This window comes from Fonsecaea pedrosoi (assembly GCF_000835455.1).
Source record: "Fonsecaea pedrosoi CBS 271.37 unplaced genomic scaffold supercont1.3, whole genome shotgun sequence".
Classification (NCBI taxonomy): domain Eukaryota; kingdom Fungi; phylum Ascomycota; class Eurotiomycetes; order Chaetothyriales; family Herpotrichiellaceae; genus Fonsecaea; species Fonsecaea pedrosoi.
Window position 1 is genome coordinate 3,078,240 of NW_013550613.1, and position 13,194 is coordinate 3,091,433.

The 13,194-nt window shown below is 54.1% G+C and overlaps 7 protein-coding genes across 7 annotated transcripts; 4 read left to right on the top strand and 3 right to left on the bottom strand.

The window, feature by feature from the left end:
* Positions 1-250: 250 nt before the first annotated feature.
* Positions 251-1,732, top strand: Z517_05038 (uncharacterized protein; the record flags this gene model as incomplete). The annotated part of the gene is made up of 4 exons (XM_013430365.1): positions 251-419; positions 476-501; positions 553-591; positions 644-1,732. 4 exons carry the CDS (start codon positions 251-253, stop codon positions 1,730-1,732), a joined length of 1,323 nt encoding a protein of 440 aa, XP_013285819.1.
* A 914-nt stretch (positions 1,733-2,646) lies between these two features.
* Positions 2,647-3,954, bottom strand: Z517_05039 (uncharacterized protein; the record flags this gene model as incomplete). Its single annotated transcript, XM_013430366.1, has 1 exon — positions 2,647-3,954. The coding sequence occupies one exon, from the start codon at positions 3,952-3,954 to the stop codon at positions 2,647-2,649; it is 1,308 nt and encodes a 435-aa protein (XP_013285820.1).
* A 655-nt stretch (positions 3,955-4,609) lies between these two features.
* On the top strand, positions 4,610-5,869 carry Z517_05040 (uncharacterized protein; the record flags this gene model as incomplete). The annotated part of the gene is made up of 1 exon (XM_013430367.1): positions 4,610-5,869. One exon carries the CDS (start codon positions 4,610-4,612, stop codon positions 5,867-5,869), a length of 1,260 nt encoding a protein of 419 aa, XP_013285821.1.
* A 9-nt stretch (positions 5,870-5,878) lies between these two features.
* On the bottom strand, positions 5,879-6,286 carry Z517_05041 (uncharacterized protein; the record flags this gene model as incomplete). Its single annotated transcript, XM_013430368.1, has 1 exon — positions 5,879-6,286. The coding sequence occupies one exon, from the start codon at positions 6,284-6,286 to the stop codon at positions 5,879-5,881; it is 408 nt and encodes a 135-aa protein (XP_013285822.1).
* Positions 6,287-6,922: 636 nt separating this feature from the next.
* On the top strand, positions 6,923-8,541 carry Z517_05042 (uncharacterized protein; the record flags this gene model as incomplete). Its single annotated transcript, XM_013430369.1, has 3 exons — positions 6,923-7,633; positions 7,684-7,952; positions 8,019-8,541. 3 exons carry the CDS (start codon positions 6,923-6,925, stop codon positions 8,539-8,541), a joined length of 1,503 nt encoding a protein of 500 aa, XP_013285823.1.
* Positions 8,542-8,900: 359 nt separating this feature from the next.
* Positions 8,901-10,664, top strand: Z517_05043 (uncharacterized protein; the record flags this gene model as incomplete). The annotated part of the gene is made up of 3 exons (XM_013430370.1): positions 8,901-9,137; positions 9,527-10,376; positions 10,444-10,664. The coding sequence occupies 3 exons, from the start codon at positions 8,901-8,903 to the stop codon at positions 10,662-10,664; spliced, it is 1,308 nt and encodes a 435-aa protein (XP_013285824.1).
* Positions 10,665-11,452: 788 nt separating this feature from the next.
* On the bottom strand, positions 11,453-12,742 carry Z517_05044 (uncharacterized protein; the record flags this gene model as incomplete). Its single annotated transcript, XM_013430371.1, has 1 exon — positions 11,453-12,742. The coding sequence occupies one exon, from the start codon at positions 12,740-12,742 to the stop codon at positions 11,453-11,455; it is 1,290 nt and encodes a 429-aa protein (XP_013285825.1).
* Positions 12,743-13,194: the final 452 nt, after the last annotated feature.

Below are 13,194 nucleotides of genomic sequence, written 5' to 3' on the forward strand. Positions count from 1 at the left end.
GCCATCGGGAATTTGCTTGCTCTCTTCCCCGCTTGCTCTCTTTCACTTTCCCGTCCCCTTGCCATCAACCTCTTCCATACAAATACCTTCTGGTTTCGGGTTGTTCCATTCTGTCCTTCTTCGCTCAACCCTCTCTCTTCCTTTGCTTCTGTGATCACAAGCTCGAAATCGGATACTCTCGCTGTGGCCCTGCGTCTCACTACTCACTCACCCGGTCGGCTGGTGATTCCCTGGCACAGCAACCTCAATCATGAAGATCAAATGCACCTTTGAAGATTGCTTCAAGCACTTTGACAGCCGCCAGGCCATGTTACGGCACAAGGAAAAAGATCCGAGACACTCGTACTGCAAGCTCTGTGATGTGGACTGTGCTAATGACATGTTCCTCTTCATCCATCAGCTCGGAAGCCCAGCCCACAGTGAGTTGGCTTGTCCTCTGTTCGCCCCATGCCGTTAGTCACTGACGATATCACAGTCTGCTGCCCGGTCTGCGCATGCGAGGTATGGAACAAAATGCAGGAAGAAAAAGATCGACTAGGCTGACCCAAACAGTTCAAGAGTACAATTGCCAGGGATGCTCATATAGAAACTGTAAGTACAGCTCTCAGATACGAGTTGAACAGTGGCTGACGAGGGCTGGCAGTACCATCGTTCCTCTCAGAGCATGGAGTGTGCTGGGTGTGGACAGAAGTGCAGGTCGGCATCGGAGCTGATGCAACATATCGAGAAAGATGAGTGTGAAGTCATCAGACTCCAGGATTTCCAGATGCAGCGAGCCGAACGTCAGATCCAGAAAGATGCGTGGGAGGCAGAGACGGATCCATTTGCTATCAACCCACCTACCTGGAACCAGACGAGTTCTGGCACCAACAACAGTCGGCCTGATCTTCTAGCGGACATGGCGAGTTATGAAGCAGGACGATCGCTCAGCAACGCCCTCGGTGGACCGATCTCGACCGCGTCACACGAGCACTTCCCGTCACTCTCGGAGGCTGCAAACTCGAAGGCAGTCAATGCCAGTGCCGCTCCACAACAGTTCAACCACGGTGTCAAGGTCACAAGGGATCTTGGGGATCTTGATAACTGTGCTGCGGAAGCCATATCGAAGTTGCACATCTCCCAACCCACATGGAGCACGCAACAAGATGTCGGCACATCAAAAGAGGATACCCAATCCGGACTGGTCAGAGGGTGGCTAAATTCGGTTGCTACCACGGCCGAACCGCCGACCGACGACTCTAGTGAAGTTGGCTCATGGTACGACAGAAAGGCATCATCCTCTGGAACGCTTGACAAAGTGCCGCCAGCCTACAAGGTGCGGCCGAACTCAGGCGCTCCTCTCCAACACATCGTCCGAATGCCCGCTCACTCTATCGTGTCGACGAGCAATGGGCTGGAGATTGAAAAGTACTGGGACTCCATCGGACAAGCGTATTCTTGTCCCAGCACCAAATGTAAGCGTCAGTTCAAGACACCCGCTGATTTCAAAGCACATCTTCTGTCCTCGGCGCACATTGGCGGCCAAGTCACCTGCCCCTCGTGCTTGAAGAGGTTTACAACCACCGCGGCTTGGGTGGCCCATACCTCTTCTGCAAGCAAGCGCTGCGACATCCGCAACAGTACCAACTTCAACCAGGTTATGCGGGAACTCACCGGCGGACTCCTGGGCACACAAGGGTACAATGACAATGGCTCGGTCAAGTTTGTGGCACCAAAGATTGAAGATTGGTAGGCGACTCGGCGCCCGTCGTGGCTTTTATCAATGCAACGTCCATCCAGGTATGATATTTTTCTCTGATATTGGGTTTGGCATCACCCTGATTCTCGAACAGAATTTATCAAAACCCTCATGATGACTTCTGTAGTCCTGATTCACCTGGACAAGATATTACCTTGACTTTCAGGACAATATTGACTCCTCTACATTCTATTCCTCACGCCTAGGACGCGTGGACAATTGTGTGAGTTTGTGAAGCCACACGGAGTTGGGGGGTGCTTTAACAACCTGGCGCAACGAAAACATGCGATGTGGAATCGATGATACCCCTAATCGAAGACCGAGCAACAAAGACGAAGAGAAAAAAAGTGGGTGGCTGCAATTGATTCACCATCGGTAAACGGCGAGACGAGCAAAATTCACACAAAATCAACAAAGATGAGTATTAGAGGAAAGGAGATTCTTTCCAAGACATGTACGTATGTGCTCCTAGAATTACAGCAATACAGACACACACACAGACAGGCAGACATGCAGACAGAAAAACACAGACAGCTAGCTCTACGGGAACAAGCGGTGCAGAAAGAACAAGCGCTGGCGGCAGAGGTTTATGCAAGAATTGCCCAAGATGATGGGGATTAGGATTTGGTTTCTATGGCTAATGTAGCTGACATGGACATATGACATGGCGAAGCCCCTTTCTCCTTTCGGGTATTCCCATCCTTTAGGGATTTCCCTCATGCAAATTCTACGTTTTTTGTTAAATGTGACAATCGCGGTGTTTGCTGGAGAGCTGAGAAGGGCGACTGCCACCCAGGTCGTCGAGACAGTAGAGCTCGCTCCCGAATGAACTCGCAGATACCTGCTCGGGATACTCTCTCTCCCTCACCATTCTTCACCGCCAATTTCGTGTGATTCGTGCCCAAGTTTCACAATCGACTCGCAAACCCATCCCGGTCGATTCTGCAGAGGTAGTCTCTCGTAATGTCCGCGACCCTGGTGACGCCGGCCAAGCCCATGCAGAGGCGAAACTCGTCGCTCAGCAATCTCAGACAGAGGTCCACGCCTTCCTGTCCTTTGTACGCCAATCCCCAGAGGATGGGCCGGCCGACCCAGCAAAAGTCGGCGCCGAGGGCGAGCGCCTTGAAGATGTCGGTGCCGTGTCGGATGCCGCCGTCGACGTGGACGGGGACGCGCTTTCTGACGGCGGCCACCACCTCCGGGAGGGCGTCGAGGGTGGCGAGAGCGCCGTTGAGTTGTCGGCCACCGTGGTTCGAGACAACGATACCGTCGCATCCGTGGCGCACGGCGAGCTCGGCATCCTCGGCCGTCGCTATCCCTTTGACCCAGACTTCCATCTCCGGACCACACACGTCTTTCAGCCACGGGATGGACTCGTCCCACGACAGCGTCGGATTTGCCGCATGCGTGTGGAACGTGATGGGGCCGCTGGGCGGGACGCGACGCTGGCCGTCGTGGTAGCCTGCCGTGCTTGGGCGGCGTTGGCGTGGCATTTTCGGCCGGCGAGACGACGGGGTTTTCTTCTCGTCCGTGGCGGTTGTGGTCCTGCTGTGCTCCTTGCCCACCGCTGTGTCGGTGTCGTCGTCCTGTTCCGCGAAATTGGCGATGGATAGGTGGGCGGGCAGTTTGAATTGGTTCCTTATTTCGAGATTGCGGCGGCCAAGCATCGGCGTGTCGACTGTCAATAGCACGGCCTTGTACCCTGCCTTCTTGGCGCGGTCTATGAGCTTTAGGGAGTGCTCGCGCTCTTCGAACAGGTATAGTTGAAGGACGTGGGGGTTGTCCCCGCAAGCTTGGGCGACATCTTCGAGAGTGCTGGTCGAAAAGGACGAGAGGCCCATGACAACTCCACGAGAGCGACATGCGCGTGCCGTCGCGATTTCTCCATCCGAATGTGCCAACCGTTGCATCGCCGTCGGTGCGACGCCGAAAGCCGTGCTACTTTTGTGTCCGAATACCTGCACTGTCGTATCGATCTGTGAAATGTCTCGCAATACCCTCGGACGGATGCGATATTTTCCGTAGGCCGAGATGTTCTCGGACAGGGTGCTTCCACAGTCGGCGCCTTCATTGTAATAGTCTCGTGTCTGCTTGTCCATGCGCTCGTAGGCTAGGGCTTCCAGCTCAGAGATCGTGAGGCAGTTCAGGTCGTGAGGCTCGGCCTGAGGCGCCCGAGGAGCAGACGGGTCGGGTTTGGACTCGGCCTCTGGGGCCATCTTGCGTGAGAGGACGAACAGACGGGACGTGATGTGTCGTGGTGCTCTGAATGGGCGAGAGTGTGTACTGAAGCAATGCACACAGAGTCCTTTATAGCGAGAGACAAGCCAACACCGATATAGAGGGATTGATGGGAACTTACGATATCAACGAGACTCACCTGTCCATAAGTCGGTCTCCTCAAGATGAGATCCATGATGATGACGCGGTATGAGCAGTCGGATCTGGGGTCTAAGGAGCTCCCTATCGCCTATGAAATCAGCGATCGACGACCTGGACTGAGGCTTTTGAGCATGACGTCGTAGAGATGAAAAAAGGGCACCAAGAGAGAGGAAAAGTGCGGGGAGAACTAATTGAGAGGTGGGAGACAACGAGTTCCACATCGGGAACGGCGATGGGGAAAAGATGTTGCGTCGCGTCTCGGATTGAAAAAGAAAAAATGATAATAGCCTGATTTCTTGCAGACTGGAGCACAATCCCTTTTGTGTACGCGTTGCCCTCGACGGCGATGACGATGATGACGATGATGATGGAGGCGGCAATGATACCAGATTCATTATAGTGGAGAGGAATCCTCCATCGCCCTTCTCGACACCTTTCCTTGCCGACTTGCTTACGGACTGAGCTTCGTCGCGCCTCGTCTGTCTGCCACCAATGGACCTCTCTGTAAAGAACCTCCGCGGCCTCCTCACCGATCCTCGACACACGAGATGGATAGCACCCCTGTTGCTACTGGGGGAGGTCGGCTTCTGCGGCCTCATCATCTGGCGGGTGCCGTACACCGAGATCGATTTCACCACCTACATGGCCCAGGTGCGCATGTTCCTCTCGGGCGAGCGCAACTATGCCAAAATCACGGGTCCAACGGGCCCTCTCGTCTACCCGGCCCTCCATCTCTACGTCTACTCAATCCTCTACGTCCTCACCGAGCAGGGGACCAACATCCTCCGTGCCCAGATCATCTTTGCCGGGCTATACCTCGTGACGCTGGCGGTGGTGATTGCATGTTACAGACGGGTGGGCGCGCCGCCGTGGCTTCTGGTCCCGTTGGTGTTGAGCAAGAGAATGCATTCTATATTCTTATTGAGGCTGTTCAATGACTGTTGGGCTACGCTGGGGCTTTGGCTCGCGATTTACTGCATGCAACGGCGCCAGTTTGGACGCGCAGCTGTTATATGGGGACTGGGACTAGGTGTGAAAATGACTCTATTGCTAGCTGCACCTGCCGTGGGATTTATCATCTTGCAGGCCCTTGGTACAGGTGACGGGATTTTCACTGGTCTCTATGTCTTTGTCCTCCATGTTATCATGTCCATGCCCTTCTTCGGTGAGGGAACAGGCCTCTCTTACATCCAACGCTCATTCGACTTTGGGAGACAATTCCTGTACAAGTGGACGGTCAACTGGAGATTTGTGGATAAAGAGACCTTTCTGTCTCGCAACTTTGCCGTCGGCCTCCTGGTCCTTCACGCCTCCTTGCTGCTCTTGTTCTGCCAGACGAAGTGGATCAAGCCCAGTTCTTCCAACTTGACCGGGTTTGTCAAGAAGTACTTGGGTGGCATGAAGGAGGCGGAGGAGCTGAGAATCTCGAAAAAGATCACCCCAACCTTTGTGATGGACACAATGCTGGGAAGCATGGTGATAGGGCTGCTGTGCGCCCGGAGCCTGCACTACCAATTCTTTGCATATCTCGGCTGGGCAACTCCATATCTTCTGTGGAGGGCAGGTGGCCCTGTCTGGGTACTGCTGAACTGGGCCGTGCAGGAATACTGCTGGCTGGTATATCCGAGCACCAACGTGAGCTCGGCGGCGGTGGTGGCCGAATTGGCGCTGCAGGTTATGTGCGCTCTTGTTGCACCACCCGTGGATCATATTAGTCCTCCACCAGCAACTGCGGCGGAGTTGAGGAGCTGAGGGGGACAATCATTCGCTTTCGCCTTCACCATCCGAAGGCGGCAGTTTCCCCATCCGCGAGTCCTCGTCATCGCTGTCTACCAATGTAGTCTTCTTCACGAACTCTTGCGGCCAATACGGTTGTTTCCTCCAGGACTTTTCATCGCCGACAATGTTCACGATTTCCCCTTGGATCTTGTTGTCTCGGTCAGCCGTGGTGGTCGTGTCAACCAAAACGTAGCCACCGCGCTTGACGAAGATGGTCGATCTGAAACGGGCCTCGAGTTCGACGAGAAACGTGGACGAGTCGGGGGCCTGGACAGTGTAGAGGTCTTTGCCGTTGGCCTTGACAACCCGGGCAATCAGTTGGCCGGGAGCTAGAGACTCCGGAGGAGTCAGAGTCTCTTCAGCGGTAGTGCGGGTCTTACGGCGCGACATGGCAGGAAACTGGACAGGGAGTAATATTTGTCAGAGTGGTTCGACTTGGTGACAGAGGTGTGAGCAGAGCAAGATTGATTTGGTGGATGCAAGTTGCGGTGACTTTTTTCCTTTGGAGAGTTATGCAGGGCGAGCGGGGTGTTGAGGATCCTCACTCAGTGGGCGCAGGTCCTCAATGAAAGTCGGCCCGGGCGGGAGTTGTTGTTGAATGTGGAAATCTTGCCGCAGGCGGGTGGGTTTCTTTGATTCGCACTCCCCAACTCTATTGACTCGGCCCGCCAACTCATCATCAACCATCTTCAACCATGTGCTTGCAAAAAGACCCTCGACCAACGTTGGCTGATGTCTCTCATTCGCAGAAGCAGACTCACTGTTTGGTCAAAAATATCCCAGGCCCACAATGAGCCAAAGCCTCAAGTCCAGCTACCGCACACTACTGCTGCACCACGCTGCAATTGTCGCATCCCCGAAATGCTACTCTCCTCTTATCAATGCAACTATCGCCATGTATGGATGACATGTGGACATTATATGAATCAAGAGAGTCGTTATATCTTATACTTCTTCCCCATACTGTGTTACCTGCGAGTCTTTGTGCACATCTCCCATTTTGTCACATAATTTCGTCTCGTGAATATGGCCACAGTACAAGCATTCGGTGCCTTCATCACCCATGAAAGCGAGCCTCGCTCCTTTGTCCCTGGCCCGGCCGCCGTCATTCATCGAGACAATATTACTGCTGTACCGCCCACAGCATACGAGCTCGATGAAATACAATGGGGAAGCCGCCTGAACGGCCCATGCAAGTTGCCCTCTCACGATCAGTCGCCTGTCGGACAGTCTCTTCCTCAAACCCCGGGCGAATTGGAACGAAGTCAACCTCCCACTCCAAAACAAGATCGGGCGGTCGATGCACTTGTTCAGTCTATCTCCAATCCATCCCAAAATCGTTGGCGGGTAGCCGCAGCAAGTATCATGTTCTTTCTGATGGGCATGAACGACGCCGCTACTGGGGCTTTGATCCCATACCTCGAGGAAGACTACCATATTGGATATGCCGTTGTGTCTTTGATTTTCGTCAGCAATGCTCTTGGCTTCATTACAATGGCGCCAGTCATCCAACTTATCGAGTCTCGACTCGGTCGCGCCCGCTCCTACATGATTGCAACTTCGTTGATGAGTATCGGTTACATAGCCATTGTCTGCTCTCCACCCTTTCCTGTGGTTGTGCTCAGTTTCTATCTCCTCGGGTGCGGGATGGGATTGTTCCTGGCCATGACCAATGCCTTTATTGTCAACCTACTCAACGGAACTGTCATCCTAGGCTTTTGCCATGGTTCATATGGGGTGAGTTAGGCCTGCCTGACACGGATACTGACAATGCTAATTTCTGTCAGCTGGGCGGTATTGTCTCTCCTCTTATCGCGACAGCGATGGTCTCGAGCGGCATTCGCTGGGCTCATTTCTACTTTATCACACTTTCCATCTCTCTTGTTTCTGTCTTGTGTCTGGGCTGGTCCTTCAGAGGCTTCGAAAAGGATGCTGCAGTCCAGTTACTCTCGTCTCTCGAACGCACCATTTCACGTCAGAGTGAAGTCACAAGGGTTCAGGTTCTCAAAAGGGCTGTCAGGAACAGGACAACACTGCTTGGAGCGACATTCATCTTGTAAGTAGCCTGTGGTTCCTGGTTCAAGTACAAGTAGAGCCCTATCATCCTGACGTTTACTCCTAGTTTCTATCAGGGGGCAGAGGTGGCCATTTCTGGCTGGGTCATCTCTTATCTGATCCATTACCGAAAAGGTGACCCATCCCATGTCGGTAACGTCACGTCTGGATTCTGGGGTGGCATCACCGTGGGAAGGTTTGTTTTGACCCATTTCGCTCACAAGATCGGGGAGAAGGTTGCGGTCTTCCTCTTGATCATTGGGGCTGCTGTTTTCCAACTTCTAGTCTGGTTTGTACCAAACATTATCGAAAACGCCGTGGCCGAGTCCATTGTCGGTGTATTCCTTGGACCAATCTACCCGTGCGCCACCGCTGTCTTTGCCAAACTCTTGCCCAGGAGCATCCAAATCAGCAGTCTGTCGGTCGTGACGTCGATGGGAAGCTCTGGTGGCGCACTAGTTCCTTTCATCACTGGCATATTGGCACAGAAATTGAGCACGGTCGTCCTACACCCCGTGGTTTTGATTTCTTTTGCGTCAATGACAGTTAGCTGGGCGCTGTTGCCACGCATTGGGAAGAGGACGGAGTGAAATATCGTCATTTCTAATTCAGTATATTGTCATGGGCCATCCAAATATTCCTACACACCCTTTCATTCACCTCGCCAAGTCGCCATTGGACTACGATTCACCCGGCTTATATTCGACCATCAACTGGCTCTCGCTTGCCAGAGAAGGACTCTGGCGCAAAGAGGCCTTTCCATTCATTGGACATGCACACAATGCAAAACACTGCTGAAACGGATTCCAAAGTTTGTACCCAGCAACATCTCACTTGACCCTCACATGTGGGGTGCGTCACGCAATCTATCATCTGAAGCCACGGTGACACAATCTTCGATCACGTATTACACACGACCAGAGGATTGCAGCCAAACAGATCCAGCACCATGGAACGCGCAGCAGAGGAGCCACAACAACCTCGGGGAGTCCGCAGACGTCTCTACCAATGGGCCGGTGAGGCGGTTAACCAATTGCTTGACATTGATATGGGGCCTACAACCATCTCATCCTCAAGTCATGGGACAGACTTCACGTCTCCTTCATCGGAACTCACACCGCACGATGATGGCAATAGCGTCTCAAGTTCTCCTACATCATCTGATCACTACCGCTTGTGGTTCAAGGTGCGTGGTACTCTCGCTACATTTTTCTGCCGCATCCTGTTTCGTCACTTAAATGCACTATGAACAATGAACGGTTGCCCACCGACCGCTATTCAGATCCATTTGCGTCACTTGCTATTGTGCTCGATCTGCTGTCTGCTTTTCACAATGGGTCTATCAATCACATATGCAATTACTGGTGCTGTTGGCCGTCCCTACAACAATATATTGATCTTGCAAATCCCCAAGCCGCGCACACTTTTCTCGTGCCCTCTTTTCCAAACTCTTGGATCGATATTTCATAAGCCGGGAAATACAGCGATGCCAGGATCGGCGTCCCCCGTCTACCCATGGATCTCCGCTACTTATTTGCAATGTACATATTTTCCCACCTAACATCTTTATCGCAGGCGTCGCCGTTGCCGACAAACACTACGCCAGTCTCTGTCAATCCGCCAAACCCAACAACCCCTTGCAAATCCTATCCTCCCATTATAGGTATTGTCTGTGTCGACGCTATTGGAGATGTCCATAGCTCCACAACCTACGTCAAGCGCGACCTCGGGTTTCAGGGCCAAATCGGCCAGTATGTCCTCCTCAGCTACGGAGACACTCTGTACAGTGATGCCAACTACAGCGATACGTGGCGGGGGATGACGAGTGACTCGGTCGCGATCGCTACACAGAATCCGCTCGTGGTTGTGGATCCCATCCTTGATCCAAACGGTTTCCCGCCACAGTTCTGTCCACTAATATCTTCCTTCGGAGAAGATGCGGCCACTTGCGCTTTAGGCATCACCAATGTGGTTGAGACCACCACGCCGAACGAAGGTGTCATGTTCTTCCTCCTCAACCACCGTCCCAACGGAACGAACAACCTCGTGGGCGCTGGTGTGGCATCGATCACTCTTGACACATCGGCATATCCTCCCGTCCCGCAGATAAGCCGTCTGCCTCCGCAATACTGGTGGGACGCTACATCCGAACCATGGTATGGCGATATCTGCGCACTGCGGTGGAACGAGCACGTCTACGCATACGGTCACGGTCCACAAGGCAATCCCTGGGTATATTTGACTCGAGTTCTTGCCGAGGAAGCCACCAACGTCGCCTGTTACGAGTACTGGAACGGCGAGACATGGCAGAAGGACAAACTTGACGGCAAAAGTATCGGCGAGAAGGAGAGTGTGTTCTGGCAAATCAACCAGGGACAGGTGATCTGGTCCAACTACTTTGGATGCTTTCTCTTTGTATATTGTGGTAAGTCACGCTCATTCATGCCCTTACAGGGAGGAAGGCTCTGATATTTTGTTCTATCGTTGGTTAGACAACTGGATGAATTCCAAGGTCCTTCTGAAAACCGCACAACAGCCCGAAGGACCCTGGTCAGACCCGATCACGCTGTATCAAGCGACGCCGATCCTGCCGGGCAGTTCCATCTACGCAGCGGTGCCTCATCCCTACTTTGACGAGACGGGGAAGACATTGGTGGTCACCTTCACGAACCATCCAAATACCGTGCAAGCTGTGCGGGTCGTCTTCTCTTGAGGCGAGTGCACGATGGAGCAGTGGTTTAGACGATAGTGACAGGAGACGCGAACATATCGAATGCCTGCGGAACGAAGTTGTGCGCTGATAGGATCATCGAGGGGCACTCAAAGAACCGCGCGAGCTGGCTAGTCGTCAAGGAGCGATTTAAGGCTGTGCATGAGCGAATGACTCTACGATGTGCTCTTTGCTGGCCCAACTCATGCAGCCGAATCATGGCCTGTTGCACCATGCTCCCGTCACGTGGGAGTCCTTGCAACAACGACACGAGCTACCTGCGTACCCTCCTTTGTTCTCCAGCTTCCTTGATCAATTGGTATAGCTGTCTGACGCGAAAGCCCGGAGAGATTTGCAGTCCGACCTCGCCGCAAGTGGACATGCATGATTGAGCAGAGTCCGTGGTAGTGAGCCAGGAGAAGGGGTCAGAGGACCACGCCAGTGACCATACACCATCGCTATTGTGCTCTGGTTGGGCATGAAGAAAGAGCATCAACACTACTCCCCGTTCAATACAGTGCAATACAAAGACTACCATAAAAGATATTCCATGTTCCGTTTTTCATATTCATTTCCTGAGTGAACCCTGCCCAAGCAGGCTTCTTTTGTTATTGTTTCGCCGTACCGTATCATGTCATATCATATGATATATGCACAACCTTTCACCGTTGTCACCATTGTCATTTGTCAATGGCACTTTTCCTACTCTACAACCATCCATCATCGAACATGCTCTCTCCCTCTCTCTGCCTCTCTCTCTCTCTCTCTCTATACACACACACATATATAATTCACTCCCTATCCCCCTTCCACACAAACTCCTGCCTCACCGACGCCTCACACAACGGGCGCAACGCGAACCCGTAGTCCCCACCATTCGGGGTTCTGAGGAGAGTATGGATATGGAATTTAGCCGGGTCGCCGTTCGTCAGGAAGACGCCGCTGTGGTGGTCGAACTCGACGAGGACGACGGGGCTCTGGATGCGAAAGTAGAACGGGTCGGGGTCGGCGAAGCCGCCGATCCAGCAGAAGTATGTCTCGTTGTAGAACGCCCGGTACTGGTCGAGGCGGATCGAGCGGGCCGGTTGGGGCAGGTACAGCAGGTATTGGGTCAGGATCTGGTCGACGAGGCTCTGTTGGTCGCGTGTCAGCGAGGAGACGGGCACGCCCTCGTACGGCACGACGCGATTGTCTCGGTACGCGCCGCACAGGTGGCGCTGGTCGTCGTGGTTCCATCGCCCTTCGGGCATGGACGGGTCTTTCATCCCCTTGTAGATCTGCGCTGTGCGCTGCTGCTCGGGCGACAGTGACTGCATCAGCTGGAGACCGAGGCGTTCCTCCTCGTGCAGGATGCGCGTGCCCTTGTAGGGCCCGTCGTCGATGACGTTGGGCTCGGCACCCGTGAACCACGGTGACGCGACCATCTGCGTGCGGTACAGGAAGATGTTCAGGCACAGGTGGTGGCCGTAGAAGCTGAACCCCCACGGCTTGGTGGTCGAGGGCTCGCCGAACAGCACAAAGTTGTACGAGAACTCGTTCATGACGGCCGTGCCCTGCACCAGCTCGCCCAGGAAGCCGTTGATGCGCATCGCCGCCACGGCCTTGTCGTAGCCTTCGGGCGAGAGCGTCGCGCGGAGCACCGCCATGACGCCGTCCCGCACCGCCGGCGACAGCTCGTCCAGCCGCACGCCCTTGTCGCTGAGGAGGAACTCCGGGTTCGACCACGTGCGCCACTCGGGCGAGTCGATGTGGTACGACACCCGAGCCACCTGGGCCGGGGTCAGCTGGCGGATGAGCGCCTGCGTGGCCTCGACGATACGGTCGATGGGAACGCCCTCGTCTTGGATCTTGAACAGGTCCCGCCGCACGGTGCCGTCGTTGGTCACGCCCTTGAACGGCTCCTTGAGCAGTTCCAGCCAGTGCAGGTACAGGGCGTGCAGCCAGGGCGGGACCCCAGACTCCTTGAACGCCGCGGCGTAGACGTGGGCGTCTTGTTTCGCCATGGTCGTGAACCGCGGGATGGTCAAGTCCGGCAGGTATTGCCGGTACTCGCTGTTGCTGTCGCCCTTGGAGGTCGCCATGGTTGGTCTACTGGGCTGGTCAGACGAAACCAGGGGGGGAAGTGGATGTAGGGAGGTAGGTAAGTATGTGCGTCAGCACGAGTTGAGCCCCCGGCTTTATCTGAGCTGCGCTTCAAGTCAAGTTGGTTGTGTATATCTTCCGCCGCCGCCTCGATGTCCGTTTGTTCAGTCAGTGAGTAGATTCCTCCGAGTCATCGAGAAATGGTATACATAGCGTGTTCCCTCTCCCCACGAAGGGTCATTTGTGGCGGGGCAGCAGGTGGTGAGCGAGCATTTCTTCATTGTCAGTCCATCCCCATCGGAAGACGCACCCAGGTGCCAGGCACCCCACAAAATCCGGTCTCGGCGAATCAATAGTCCGGACCCGACAATATCAGATCGGAACAAGACTCTTCCGATTTTGTTTCGTCCTCGCCCAAATACTTTGTCGCTCCCTTTTTGTTTTTTTTGTA